This window comes from Poecilia latipinna, unplaced genomic scaffold (assembly GCF_001443285.1).
Source record: "Poecilia latipinna isolate Pla-1442-1.1 unplaced genomic scaffold, P_latipinna-1.0 Scaffold988, whole genome shotgun sequence".
NCBI classification, from domain to species: domain Eukaryota; kingdom Metazoa; phylum Chordata; class Actinopteri; order Cyprinodontiformes; family Poeciliidae; genus Poecilia; species Poecilia latipinna.
In genome coordinates, this window is record NW_015113604.1 from 176,063 (window position 1) to 190,352 (window position 14,290).

At 37.3% G+C, this 14,290-nt stretch overlaps 1 protein-coding gene across 4 annotated transcripts in view; it reads right to left on the minus strand.

Annotated features, from left to right (window-relative positions):
* slc4a10b (solute carrier family 4 member 10b) overlaps window positions 1-14,290 on the minus strand; it is a 28,025-nt gene that overhangs the window by 9,753 nt on the left and 3,982 nt on the right. For 2 of the 4 annotated variants that reach the window (XM_015050356.1, XM_015050357.1), the window contains exons 2-8: window positions 12,657-12,698; window positions 6,873-6,954; window positions 5,026-5,178; window positions 4,803-4,941; window positions 4,227-4,387; window positions 3,570-3,755; window positions 2,604-2,692 (exon numbers count right to left, since the gene is read on the minus strand). In XM_015050356.1, coding sequence (XP_014905842.1) covers window positions 2,604-2,692; window positions 3,570-3,755; window positions 4,227-4,387; window positions 4,803-4,941; window positions 5,026-5,178; window positions 6,873-6,954; window positions 12,657-12,698 — 852 coding nt within the window. Of the gene's footprint in view, window positions 1-2,603; window positions 2,693-3,569; window positions 3,756-4,226; window positions 4,388-4,802; window positions 4,942-5,025; window positions 5,179-6,872; window positions 6,955-12,110; window positions 12,548-12,656; window positions 12,699-14,290 lie in introns of those variants that run through there. The other 2 variants (XM_015050358.1, XM_015050359.1) reach the window with 2 other exon arrangements.

The window sequence follows — 14,290 nt, forward strand, 5'->3', positions numbered from 1 at the left end:
AGAAAACTGGACTTTTAAATCTGACCTGCCCTTCTGTTGGAGCTGAATAACGGTTTGGTGGATTTTTAATAGAAGAGCAAAGAAATTATAGCAATGCCAAAGATGAGTCCAACGAAAAATAAACACCTGAAATGATGAAGAGCAAGTTGAGGAAAAACTACCAAGGAGTTAAGAAAAAACAGCAGCCCTTTACCCTTGGAAATGATTGCTGGATGTAATCATTCCCAAGATCCAAGGATTGAAAACAGGCTACCGATGAAGTTGACTGATGGAGAGAACTAAAGTAAAAATACAGAAAAATAACTTCTAATTATGAAAAAGGAAATACAGGGATACCAAAACAGAGTATGACTAAACACAAAAGTGGCTAGAAATATAAGACCCAAAGTGACAAGTGTTTGCTTTAATCATAATGTGTTCCAAAAAACATCCTCTAAAGAGAATAAAAAAAATAATAAACAGAATAAACATAATTTTCACCAAAATGAGTCTTTAAACATCTGCAAGAAATGTCAAACGGTATTTAACAACATGAGAGGAAAAAGTGTTGCTTTTCTTTTAGCAGAAAACTATTGCAGTTCCTTTTTGCAGACTACCAAATAAAATTATGAAACTGCAAATTAGCTTAAAAAGTAAAAGGGGTGAAGGAAAAACAATGAAATGCAGCAGTTTATACCTGATTTACCAAATGAAACTATCAAAACAGGTAAATTAAACAAAAAGTGATGTTTTACTGAATTATCAGTAAAACATCACATTTCCTCATCAGTTTGACAGTGTTGCATTATTTAGTAAGCTTGGGAAAACAAGCATCCTAATTTCCTAAAAATTTAGGATTTTTAGGAAATTGCTAGGATTGAAAGATTGCTCAGTATTTTGTTGCTTATTCCAGTGGTTATTTGATTTCCTCTGAATTCACAGAGTGTTTTCATTTTTTCAAAAAATTTTTTGGTGTGGACTTTTATTGGCTTTTGGATTTCCTGAATTTGAGTGCTTTTTGGAGTAGGTCATTCTGGCTTTTAATCTGTCTGTCTGCTGTCAGCATTTGGGTTCTTTTTTTCTCTCTCTCTAGCGACAGATGGTCTGTAAAATGCAGGTTAAAAAAATGGGTAATTTCGCCATTAACTTCTCATTTTGTTTCACTGTAAAAATATAGAACCAAATAACTTCATGGTCTGAACTTGTCCCTTTCTGATAAAAATATTTAATGGAACGCAAACATCGTATCTTTCTTAGATTCTTAGAAGATTGAAATTATGGGTTAATCAAAAACGTTCTTGGCTTGTTTATAAAACAGTAAAAGCTGAAGAAAACACATTCATATTTTGTAAGCTGTGATATAAAAAATGCAACTTCTTTTGGGAGATAAATTAGGACATACCTTTTTTTTTTTTTTAATCCCAGAATCTCACACAGGTGTATTACATAAGTTACATATTATAGAAATATCATCACTCAGTATTTTGAAGGTGCTCTCTGTTTGTTTGTTTTAAACATCAGACATTTAGTGTGATGATGCGTTCCTAACTGTTGAAGTGAGAATGAACACCATGGTACGTCTGAAACAGTTTTTGAGGACTACAGGAACAGAAATATTGTTGCAGCTTATGAACTCTCAAAATCATTTTTATTCAGTCGTTCCACAGTACAGAACATATTCTAAAAGTAAGATAAATTCAACACAACCATGGTGGTGTCTTGGTCTCGTCGTCCAAGCACGGTCACCAACAGAAAACCATAAAATGCTAAAAGAAGTCTCCAAATAAGTTGTTTGGATGTCGATTTTTTTTTTGTTGCAGCAGGACCTGATGATTTTCCATCATAAATTCCATCAGGTGACGGACGACTAAAGAAACCCTTTGAAGTTACTTCATGCAAATAGACTGACTGATAGGGTGTCCTAACTTTTTCTTCGTTTAGTACACAGCTTTTGGTTAATATCTTTTGTTTGATGACTAAAACAAGGTATATTTTTGTGTTAACTTTTATTAATTCCTGGTCTTTAATTTCTTTTTAAAAAATTAGCTTTGATAATGCGAACATTTCTGTAGAAGAAATGGATATGTATTGAGGTTTTTAACATGACAGCTTGTGCCAAATTTATATTTTTTTTATTAAAATCATGTCAGTTATGCATCTAAACTCACACCATCATCCATACATGTTTTAAGGACTTTGTGCTGAAGTGCATGGAAATTTTGGGTATAATAATTCTCTCTTTTTGCCTTCAGTTGTAATAAGTGGTGTCTGTTTCTTAGAAGAAATACTTGAGAAAAAAAATTACAGTAGATAAATGTTATACTTTGCTGTTATTTACAGTTTTAGTAATTATTCAGGTATTACATTTAATTGGAAGTCGCATCATGTCAGAAACACAATTGTGGCTAAGAGACTAAACCCTCAACCCTAATTTTAGAACCTGCAGTGAGAAGTGAAGGGCAAAAAAAACTCGACTCAAAATCATCTGTCACAATTACTAAACTTTCTTTTTGTGAGGCTGTATGTTGGGAACAGTTGTACCAACCATACCAGCCTGTCTCCACTTTTCCAACACTTTTCACAAGCAGCCACAACAAAACTATATATACTTCCAATGTACATACCTTGCTAAAGTCCACAGCACTGTTCTCTCTGCTGATGTCCCCTTTGCCGTCAGGTCCCGCTAATTGCGACTGAGATGCCGTCAGCTGACCTGGCCAAACCATTGAAATATTCAAAGTATTATATAAATGACGTCCTTGAAATATTTACAACTGGGCAATTTACATATAAACTTTTACATTAGATTCTCGGATTTAGGAGCAACCAATTATAATGTAGTTTGCAAAGGGAAATCCACCTGCTGACTCGAGGTTTCTGTTTTTACGTGTCTCTTCCCAGAAGTAACAACTGATGGAGTTATCACAGTCAATTTGATGCACAAAAATACTGCTGACTTTAACATTCCTTTTTGTCTTTTTCTCTTTTCTATCTTCTCAACTCATAACTGGTAGCAGAAGGTGACCACTCATACTGAACCTGCCCTCTACTGTATGTTGTTTCTTGTTCAAATCAAGTGGCTTCTCTCCACTGTCACCACATGCTTCTTTGCGATGAGAGATTTCCACAAAGTCAGCACCTCAATTTGACAACTGGGATGGCATTAAACCCACATTTGACTAAATCCCTTTAGAACTGGATTTAAATTGACTATATATAACTGGCTCTCAATAACTGAATTGTTTTGGGATCAATTGGATTTACTTGAATTAAATTTGAACCTAAACTATAATATTAAAATTTTGTTTTAAATACCAGCTGCCTCAAACCTTTTGTGATGGCCTAAAGCCAAAAACACAAAATAAACCAGGCAAAACAAAAACAAAAGCAATTTTGTGTTTTTTTTTTTTTGTTTTTTTTTTTTTTTGTTTGTTTTAATCAGTGCTCTTTTAAATAATTGGCTTTTGTGAAATCCTCAATTGGAAATTTGTTATTTTAGTTAATAATAAAAAAGTTACTTTACGGTACAGTGTCTTTAAGATATTCTAAAACTGAAGTATGCAGAGGTTTGTGCTTATCTGGTTTCTCACCATTCTTGTCCAGATGGAGCTCTGACGCCCGCCGGCCCATGTCGGCGATGGAGCGTACAATCGGCAGGCGGTTAGCCAGCTTCTTCTGGTTCTGGTGATGGTGTTGCTTCAAGAGAGTTTCACGCACCTTCTTTCTGAGGTCATCTCCCAGTGGTGAGTATAACTCTTGGTGATCCAAGACCATTTCTGAGGAGCAAAACAAAAGCAAAATGCCTTTATCTGAGACATCTGGGCTGAAGGCAAAGCAGCTTTTCCAGTCGTTAAACCAGTATGTTGTGACCGTCTTTGTTAAGACTCTGGATTGCCAGCATTAAGGTGCATCAATATAAAAATGCATCCCATTTAAAACTTTGCCCAAAAACAACAGGTTAGATATGGGTGTGTTGTTGCTAATTACCAATGTTTTTTAGGTTTCTTTAAAAAAAAAAGAAGATTTATAGTGCAGTTGGAGTTAAAAGAATAATTCACCTAATTAGTAATTCTCCCAATATTACAAAAAGTACATTAAACAATAAGATATGCCCAAAGTTCCAGGATTACACACGAAAAGTAAGCGTCCTAAAAATATCAATTTTAATTTTTTCTTTATTTTCTTTCTAGAGAGATTTAAAAAAATAACAAAAGCCAGAACTAACAAAATCACATTGCCTTAATCACCTGCAATCTCTTCAATGCTATTTGCCCTCATGTCAAGCAGAACAGTGCCATTAATGATGCAGCTTCGCAGCTCAAACAGACTGTGGAGAGACAGCGTGGCGACGTAGGGTTTGCTCCATCGCTCTCCCCCGTCCTCTACATCCTCCTCAAACTTCAGCCACCTGTAAGAAGAGTTTGAGTTGCCATCAAGTGCTGCCAGCAGACGGCAAACTGGTCGGCCATCTGTTCTAGGCGCAAAAGCAACACTCGTTCATTCTGGGGGCCTTCACATGTAGCTCTCATTTCTCCTTTTCCCTGTCAGCTTCACTCATTTACTCTCCTCCCTTATTGCTTTTTACCAGGGTATCAATGTAAATAAAATATGTCTTATTTACCATGTCAAGAGTACACCATCATTTTATAGAGGTGTCTGATAAAATATAGGGAAATCATGAGAAAATACTAAACAAGTTGCTGAAACACAAACATTAAACATAATCTGCAATCTGCATTTCTCACAGATCGCTACCATGACTGCTCATGCTCGCAACCTCTGGGGATTTCTAAATTTTGCTACATTAAGATCACTAACATCACCTGGCACTTTCCCTCCACTCCGAGTCCTCTCCATCTCTCAGACAGATCTCATCCATCTCCGTGAAGAGGTCATGGGGGATGTGTTCCTCATCATCGTCTTCTGCCCCCAGCAGGAACTGAACCCGCTGGGAGGGAGTGTCTGGCAGGGATTGCAATTAACCATAAGACAAATCCAAATGACAGCAGACACATATTTTTGAAAGGCTGCTCTCTTGGCCTATACCGTAATTTGGAGACTCTCTTCCCTCCACCAAGGGAAGGGTTCGCTCTCTGCTCCTCCTCCAATGTTTTTTCCCGTGGTGACGATGCCTGTGATGGCTACGATTCCTGGTACTGCCTAAAGGGACATGGACCCCAATGTAGAGAGTCCTGTGACCTGGAGACAAATACCAAAGTGGTTAATTCAGGAAGAATAAACTATTTTAGTTTGGAATAACTGATGCATTTCTGATTGATGCATGTGACTCATTTCAATAATTACTGGCACAGCTGGACTTAGTGGAAAACCATGCTTGTTATGCTTGCAAAAGCTTAATAATTCAGGGCCTCCCTTGATGTATTTTACCTAATCGGGACTGATCTGCTGGCTGATTTGTTTTTAAACCAGTTTGCCGTATCCACAGAGGAATTCTGGGTTTCTGCTTTGCTGACATAAGCAAAGTTTTTGATGAAAAAGATTACTGTCTCATGGCATGTGTGGCTGTTCAGGGGCAATGAAACAATGGCTGCAAATCATGCAGATAGCTCATTTAACTTCTTGTCTTTCTTGTTTGATCCACCACTATGTCACATGAAGCTTATGCGTACAGAAATACACTCCACTGATATTTTTATATCATTATACACAACAATGTAATGTGATGGTAATGCATTTTGAACAGTTGTCGGAATCTATTACAGATTGGTAAGTTGTTGATCTACAAAGGTCATGCATATAATTATGACCACCAGCCTAATAATGTAAATGGCAAAGTGGCAAATGTGCTGTACTTGTATAGCGCTTTATCAAGTCCAGAGGTCCCCAAAGCACTTTTGCACCACATCCATTTATTGCATGAGACGTTCTTTGCTACCAAAACAACCTTAGTGGAGCATAGAGGAGTCACTGACCATAACAGATCCCCGAATGTGTGCTGTGGTATGTAGTACCAAAATGTTAACATCGCATCCTTCAAGTAAGTTGCAAGGTCTTCAGCAAACTGAGCTACAGTAGCCCTACTGCTGTAACGTACCACAGAGAAAAGGTTCCACCGTGACACTGTCGTAAAGTTACCACTGTTCCTTTACTGGACCAGTTTTGAATGATACTAAGCAAAGCAGACCGGAAATGCCCAATAAGGACTAAAAGATTTGGAGATGCTCCGACTAAGTCATTTTGGCATATCAATCTGGTCAGTGTCAAATTAATCTTTATGCTTCCCCATTTTTCCTGCTTCTAATTCATCCACTAACCACCAGTACCATGACGAAGAGGTCATGACCGTCATTCTCTCTACCTGTCATTTAGCTATGTCTGATTAATGCAGGCGTAACTGCTGTAGTGCTTCTCTGTGATCTACTGAAGTGATGCAACTCTGACATAATCTTTAATAAGTTTTGTTTTTTTCAAAATGGACATGTATGTTCTCTAAGCTGTTCCTGGAAGTCTGGTGCACCCTAGCAGGAGGTTGGTGTTGTTATCTCTCTGCACAAATGATCTAAAGGTTGTATTGTTAAAAGGAAAGAAAGATTAACGATTAACAATAATTCAGAAACAAGCTGAGCTGACGCTTCAGAGGCCTCTATTGTTATCTTATTCTGCAGATAGAGAACATTCGCCACGGCTTCTAGTCATCCTAATTTGCTCAGTCCCACCATTTGTAACTTTGTTTAGAGTCGCTTTGTCTTTCTTTGAGCGATCATGAAATTACTGATGCAAACTGAGCTCACCCACAGCTTCTGCCTCCTACTCTGCTCCTCTCTTAACAGCAAAAAAAAAAAAAAAAGCTGTCAAGAGGGAAAGCAGCAGTTGTTAGGACAGAGTGGGTGGACTCAGCTGCAGGAGCTTGCTGCTTTCTGCTTTTTTGTTACCTTCAAAATCCTCCTGCTCAAAGTTGGCCCTCTGCTGGGACCGCGTTCCTCCCCGATCCACCACTGCCTCATCGTCATTCCTCTGAGGAAAAGGCACAAAAACAATTTTCAAAAAGACAACAAAAAAAGCTAGTTTTCAACTCACATTTGTACAAATTAAACATGAATAGACAAATGAAAAAAAATGCAACTTCTACAATGCAGCCGTGAAAACAGCATCAAATAAAATCTTTGTTGACATGGTGTTCCCTTACAGTTGAGGGCATTATGAACAAACACATTATCCCCCCTTTGGATAGCACAGTTGCCTTGGAAACTAATTGCATGTCTTTATGTTGAGAAGAAATGGTCCAAACAGAACACTTGTTTAGATTAGAACCATATAATACCCACCAACAGTTTACTTCTGTTTAATTCTGTTGATGAAACTTGACTTGGTGTGATATGTACTGCTAAAATAGTCTAATCTCAGCATATTTAAAAAAAAAAAATTTTGAACAAGTCTGTGTTCTCCTTATCTTCTTTTTTACGTGACATATTTAATAAAAGTCTTTCTCTTTGAGCTAACCTTTGGTTGGCTTTTGAAAAATCCTCAAAGGACGAGTAAAATAATGACTGATGAGCTGCAACATCTCATTTTATTTTCCATGTAATTAAAAATAAAATAATAATAATAAAAAAAAAAAGAACAGAAGACATTGGGTGGGACATTTGCCTGGTGCATCGGACCAGAACTGACCAGGGAGAGTTCAGTTTTTTTGTCCTATATTATGTACTTCGTCCCACCCTCGGACAATTGAGCCTCAATGCTATCCATCCTTCTCTCCAGCTGAAAAACCTGCTTTAGAAACTGAGTAGTTGGGACTGTTTTCCGCATAAACAAACACCCACGAAATTCTGACCAATCACACAATAGCTTTGCATGTAGTGCAAAATGTTCATCAGAGTGATTGTAGGGGTGGTTGACATAATGCTGAGAACAAAATCATCTGATTTTTGTCAAACGACTTTTGTCAATGAGAAGTAATTTCAGCAGATCTTGTACCACAAACTCTCAATTAAATGCAGGTCTGAAATTTGAATAAGCCTACATTCATCATCCTCTCAATTCTGACAAGCTTCCGTAGCTCTGCAGAAGAAAAGTATCCAAGCAGCACGATGAGGCCACCACCTTGTTTCGCTGTGGGGAAGGTGTGTTCAAATCAACCTAGATCTGGATTGCTGGATTTCCAATACTTAAATCTGTTTTGCTTGTATGGGCAAAAAGTTTAATTTTGGTTTCATCACATTATAACACCTTCTTCTACATATTTAGTTTGCATCTCACATGATTTGTGGCAAACCGTGTGCAGAGGCAGGGGTTGTTGGTGGGGAGGTCAAATCCCATTAATATAAGTTGAAATTTCTGCTTGTAGCATAATAAAATGTGAAAAATGTGACACCATAGTCTTATTTTTACAACAGCTTTCTTGCATGCTTTCTTTTAAATAAATGCCCATGTCTTGATATAGTTGCAGTTGTAGTGTCATACTAGTTAAATTTAAGGATGATGTGCTCAGCAGCGCTCCATAAAATGATTGAAATACACACACGGGAACTATAGTTTGGTGAGCTCTAAAGGCAAATGTTGCCCTGGGCTTTAATCAACGTCATCACAGTTAACAAGGTTGAACAGAAATGCACACCACACTTTTTAAAATATTTTTAAATTATTTTTTTTCTTTCCACTTCACATTTATGCATAATTTTGTGTTGATCTATCAAAGTAAAACTCCAATAAAGTGTATTGAAATTTCTGGTTGTGACATAGTAAAATGTGTGAAAGGTGAAGGGATAGAAGTGGTCTTCCAATAAACAGCGAGGCACATCATGTCCGTGGTGTCTATGTGAAAAGATGCAGATGTCGGAAGAAAGCTGCCGTTTACCGTGAGGATGCTTATGCAACATCAATGAAAGGATATGAGTGTGAGGAGGTGGTGAAAACCTTTTCATAAAATCAGCAGAAATCATTATTATCTATTCAACAGTGTGTGTAAAAAGCATATGAATATCTGCTTTTACCTTTTCATAAACGAAAAGGATCTCGCTCTAATGTGTTTGTTGTCGGGTTGTTTTTCCAGATAAAAATTTCTTAATGGTTCGGAAGCTTACAAACACTAATCAGGCAAATTCACAACACGGCATGTACACTCTGAGCTGAACTGTGCAGCCTCACAGAGGCATCATAATGAGGAACTAGTCAGTACAAAGGTGACATAATCAGTGTGGTACATGAGGAGGAGGAGGAGGAGGGTGAGGCAACTATTTCTTCAAGTCCACCTCAGTGTGAATGTGCAGCCTCGTCTCTCCAGATTTACCCTGAAATACGAGGATTCGTTTTGAATTGTAAAATGCATAAAGAGGTGGAAGCAAATAGCTACTTGTATTTTAATTTGCGAAACAAATAAGGCGTCCTTTTACATTGCCACATGAAGTAAGATCACTGCCATTCGGTGAACATTAGCATCTAAATTGTAACATGAATGCCGGAAACTACCAACCTTTCTTATCAAAAGGTGACAGAACCCTCCTAGCACCTCCAAGACTCAATAATTAACATCTTGTTTGTTTAATCAGCACCAGCTCCATAGTGTTAATGGAACAATCAGCAGTTTTACAAGAGGGTCTTTTGCTGGCTATTAATTCATAGGAGATGGATGAACTAAAACACCCAAAAGCTACACTAAGGATCACATTTTACATTTGATGCATAAGATAAAATATGAATTAACACGTGGGAAATTAAGAAAGACCTTCAAAGAGCAAAAATATCCTTCACTATGAACAGCATGTGAGACTGTGATGCTGTGATGCTGTTCACATGCACACAAATCTTTAGTTTGTGTGCATGTGTTTTTAGAGTGCCACTGAATAGGATTTAAAAGTAATATGGAATAAGTCAAAGCACTTATCACAGCAGGTATTTTTATCCTAAAAGGGACTCCAGCTTGTTCCGGAGCCATCTTGACCACCAGTTGAACCGCGGAGACATTATTTTAATGAAGGAAGCTGCTGTTCACAGCTGCAACGCCATTTGGGCAGGCCTGATGCTCATAATCTGACTACAGGAAATGGATAAGCATTCCTGGTCAGATTAAAACTGTCTGTATTTCAAACTTAAATACCAGATCCTGTTCTACATGATCAAAAGGGTAACATCCAGGGTCATATAGAGGGAATATATTCTACCCCCTCTGACCTGTTTTTCCATGAAATAGCATAAAGCAGCATAATTAGCAATGTCATGAGAAATTTTGCATAAAAAAAACAATCAAGATATCTGGCATCAAACAACGTCAAACTCCACATAAAGATCCACATTCTTCTTTTAGGTTATCTTGATAATACACAAAACTGTTTGAGTCATTTCAGAATCAAAAATTGGGTTCACTGGTTTCGAATTATTGAAACTGAGCAAGTTAGTTTAATTTACATAATCAAGTTACACACAGTGGCCAATGTCCAAAGTGTTACACATCATATCTGAAAACATTTTTGAAAAGCGGCAACAAAGAAAAAGGTGTAATATTTAAAAAAAATTAATAAAATCACACATAAGTATGCAATGTACCAAACAGACCATGAAAAGCAAAAGAGACTTAGGCTGGGAAGGACCAAATCAAAAGATTTAGATAAACATATCAATGGAGGACAATTATTAGGTGAAGAAGATTTGTGAATCTTCTTAAAATTATTAAAACAGGGTCAACATTTTTACAATTTTACTCAAATATATAGCGCTTCTATTATTTGGTTTAGGCTTTGTTGTAGACTTCAACAAAGTTCTGACATAATTCTGGCTGAATACTTAGTGGCTTGAATCCAGCTTTTAAGCAAAATCACTTCAGTACGTTTCAAAGGATGCAAGGCCAGGCTTTGATCACAGTAATCCTACACCAATTGTGCAATGTACACTGTTCATTTCACAGAAACGGGTGGATTAATAAAATGAAGGTCTACCAAATTCTTCAACTTCACCCCAAATGAAAAAGAAGCTGGTGAAAAATGGAAAACAAATGGATCTTGAAACAGAACAATGATCCAAAAACGCACATAAAAACTGGTGTTGTAATTCATGCCCCAGGACAAACTTGCTTCTGCAAAGTTTCGTCCTTCAAACCCTTTAAAACCAGAAGAATTATATGAATTATGACGTATGGCTAATCACAGAGCCAAAACCAGGAAACCAGCAATTATGATAAAAAGAGTTTCAGCCAGAACTATGCCAAATGGTTTTGGACGGCTACAAAAATGAATGTACGACTTGGTGAGGGTCGTTTAACCAAACATTAGTGTGGGTGTCTGTTTATACACTGTTAAACAAGTTGGAAGATTTTCTGCCTCTTTTATGTTTAATTATTTCTGATATGTTTGGAAGAGGCTAATAAAAGACTTAATAAAAATTTATCTGTCAGGAATACATCACACTGTCACTATAATCTTATTAAAGATAGTAAAATATATTTTATTGCAAAAGATTTGAAAAAATTCATTGGTTAAAACAAAAATAAAATAAATGCATTATTAATGGCTGAAAATCCAAATAGAATTTATATTCGTGATGAGACCATATAAACTTCTGACTGTCACTTTAACTCCAAAGCTGCATTATAATTTCTAAACCGTGTTGCTGGGCAAGATACGCAAGAACCAGACGCTATTGTTAGCCTGAGCTCTGATTACAGCACAGTTTTATGTATCCTATTGTTTCAAACACTGATACTTTCGATACTAACGATCAGCTTTTACCCAGAGAAATCATGTCAGAGGACTGGCAAAGCACACAGCAGACATCATATGACAGGATATGACACATGCTTGGATCTGATCCGTGCAGATGGCCGTGGCAACGTTGAAAGCATCAGCGGCAGCACAAAACGCACAAAATGCATTGCATGGTAATCCTTAAACGATTCTACTTTCAACTTCAGCATGCCGTAAGAGTGCACATTAGAGTGCTAGCCTACAATCACCACACTCTCTCTACCCGCCGCCCCCTACAACTCACCCTATTTAAGGTGTTTGTTTGGTTTTTTTTTTAGTTCATTTGTCTGCTTTCATCCCGTCTCACAACAAAATGCTATCAGCCTTTAGTTTTATCAGGCTTCAGATGGTAAGAGACATGCACAAATGCTGCTGAAAAGTATCTCTTGCGCAAGAAATCTCACATAATAGGCGCCAGATTAAACCTTGTCCTACCTGACCATTGAAGCACCAAGGAACCTCTAAAGTATTGGGATGCATGTGCTCTCCTTGTCCGTCCTACTCTCTAAATCTAGTTCGAACAGAATGTGACACTGTCTAAAAGCCGAGCTCTGAACAAACTCCTGCTGCCCTGAATCACACCATGTCTGATAAAGGCCGATGCCCATCTGTTGTGTCAAACAACTGGAATTTGTGACTGAGCATCCAAAAAACTGCTTCACCACTCTCTGATTGTGAGATTATAGATTAGATCGCTGCCGCCCGCCAGTATTCGGCCATAAAAATGAAGCTCAGTGTAAAACAGTGTATCCTCTAAAGAAGAGTCACGGAGATAAGCTTCGGCTGCATCAAATCATCTTGGTCAATGCCAAATAGTGTTTTCAGCTGATCCCACAGTGAATCCTCTGTTTTTATCTTTGTGGGGTTGTTTTCAGAATAAGATCATAATAAACGTTCTCACTTCATACAAAGACGCATTTAATTTCAAATAAAATCCCCCAAAGAGTAAGAAAAAAGAAAAAAATCCAAGAAACAACTCACCAAGCTTCTTCGCCTGATTGATGGAGCCAATGAGGAGTTAACCTAAAAGAAAATATAATCGTTCAGATAACGCTACACATTAACATTTATTGTTATTTTCATAATTATATTCTTCAGAAATGCATCTAAAAAAAAATAAATAAAAAATCTCCAGTCAGACTTTACTTGCTCACAAGCAGAGGAAAGATTACCATGATTCCGAAATGTTTGTGGACTTTCAGGGTCAGGTTACAACCTGACATTTCAAAGGCAAAGCTCTAAAAGTAGCTTAAGAGAAAATACGTTCTCACTCTTCCACTCATGGAAGAATTTTATTTGATATAAACAGCCAGCGGATAATAATGTCAAATCTACTCCATTTATGATTAGCAGGGCCCTGTGAGTATGCAAGAATTTATCTGCATGAATTTATCTGTCTGAGGACATTCTCCTATGGCTTTCGTCTGGAATAGATCTATTTAATTCAACAAAAATAAAGCTTAATGGTCAATTTAAAGTCTGCGTAGGATGGTATAGATCATTTTTGCATAAGCATGACTTATGACCCAGCATATTTGCCTGGTGTGCGAGTTCACTTCAGTTTAACACGGGACATCTGATCCAGGAGACTGCAAAGTTATAAAAGACAACTAGTACAAGTTTTGAGTTGTGTTTAAGACATTGACATAAATTCAGAGTAAGCTGCTAAAACATTTTTTTTTCTACTTTTGATCAGGTAGGACTACTGAATACATTTCCGTTTCCTGAATGCTAGAATTATAAGCAAGCAACTTCACTTTCTTTAAAATCACAACTTCACATACGCAAAGTTTACTATTCCTTTAAACAACTCGAGGAAGCCCAGACGATGATATTATCCATTTTACAGACTTCAGCCTGAAGACTTCAGGTGGGTTCATTTGAGGAAAATTTGAGGCATATGGAAGAACATCGGTGAATATTTTTCTACGGCGCACATAAATAACTCGGTTTCTTTATGGGACCTCAGGGGAAAATTAAAAGAAATGAACCTAAATGAGAGAATTGTGAACCTCCAAATTTCGGATTCATCCTTTGGTATAATTTCCAATGGTCTAGAGTTGCAACAAACATTCATCCATACTGAAATGAGTTACCAACATGGGCTGAAAGGCTACTCAACAATCCAGAAGCAATTACTCGAAAACTAACAGAAGAAGCTAGCGAACGCACCCCAATAGAAGTCCTTGACCACAGTGACCATCACTACATTTAGAGGGGAAAGGAAATAGTTTGCAAGCATCAGAAGACCGTCCCAGCTGTAATGTATGGGGGTGGCTGCATTATGTTGCATGTGAGGAACTTCAGCATTTTACGATATAGAAGGCATCATAAAAAAGCAGACTATGTGGAAATATGGAAACAACATCTAAAACCATCAAGTTAAAGCTTGAACAGAAATTACTCTTTCATTGAAGCAAAAAGGCATACAGATATAACTTAGCTATAGTTCTGTCAGGAGGAGTGGAACAAAATTCACCGTGGAAAAAACATGTGGGATGAAATGTCTGACCAAAGCCATAAAACAAACTCAACTAAATAAGGAAGTGTATCTCAACTTCTGCCAGTGGTGATAGCAAAATGTCATTTTTCTGGCATTTTGTAATAGATTGCAA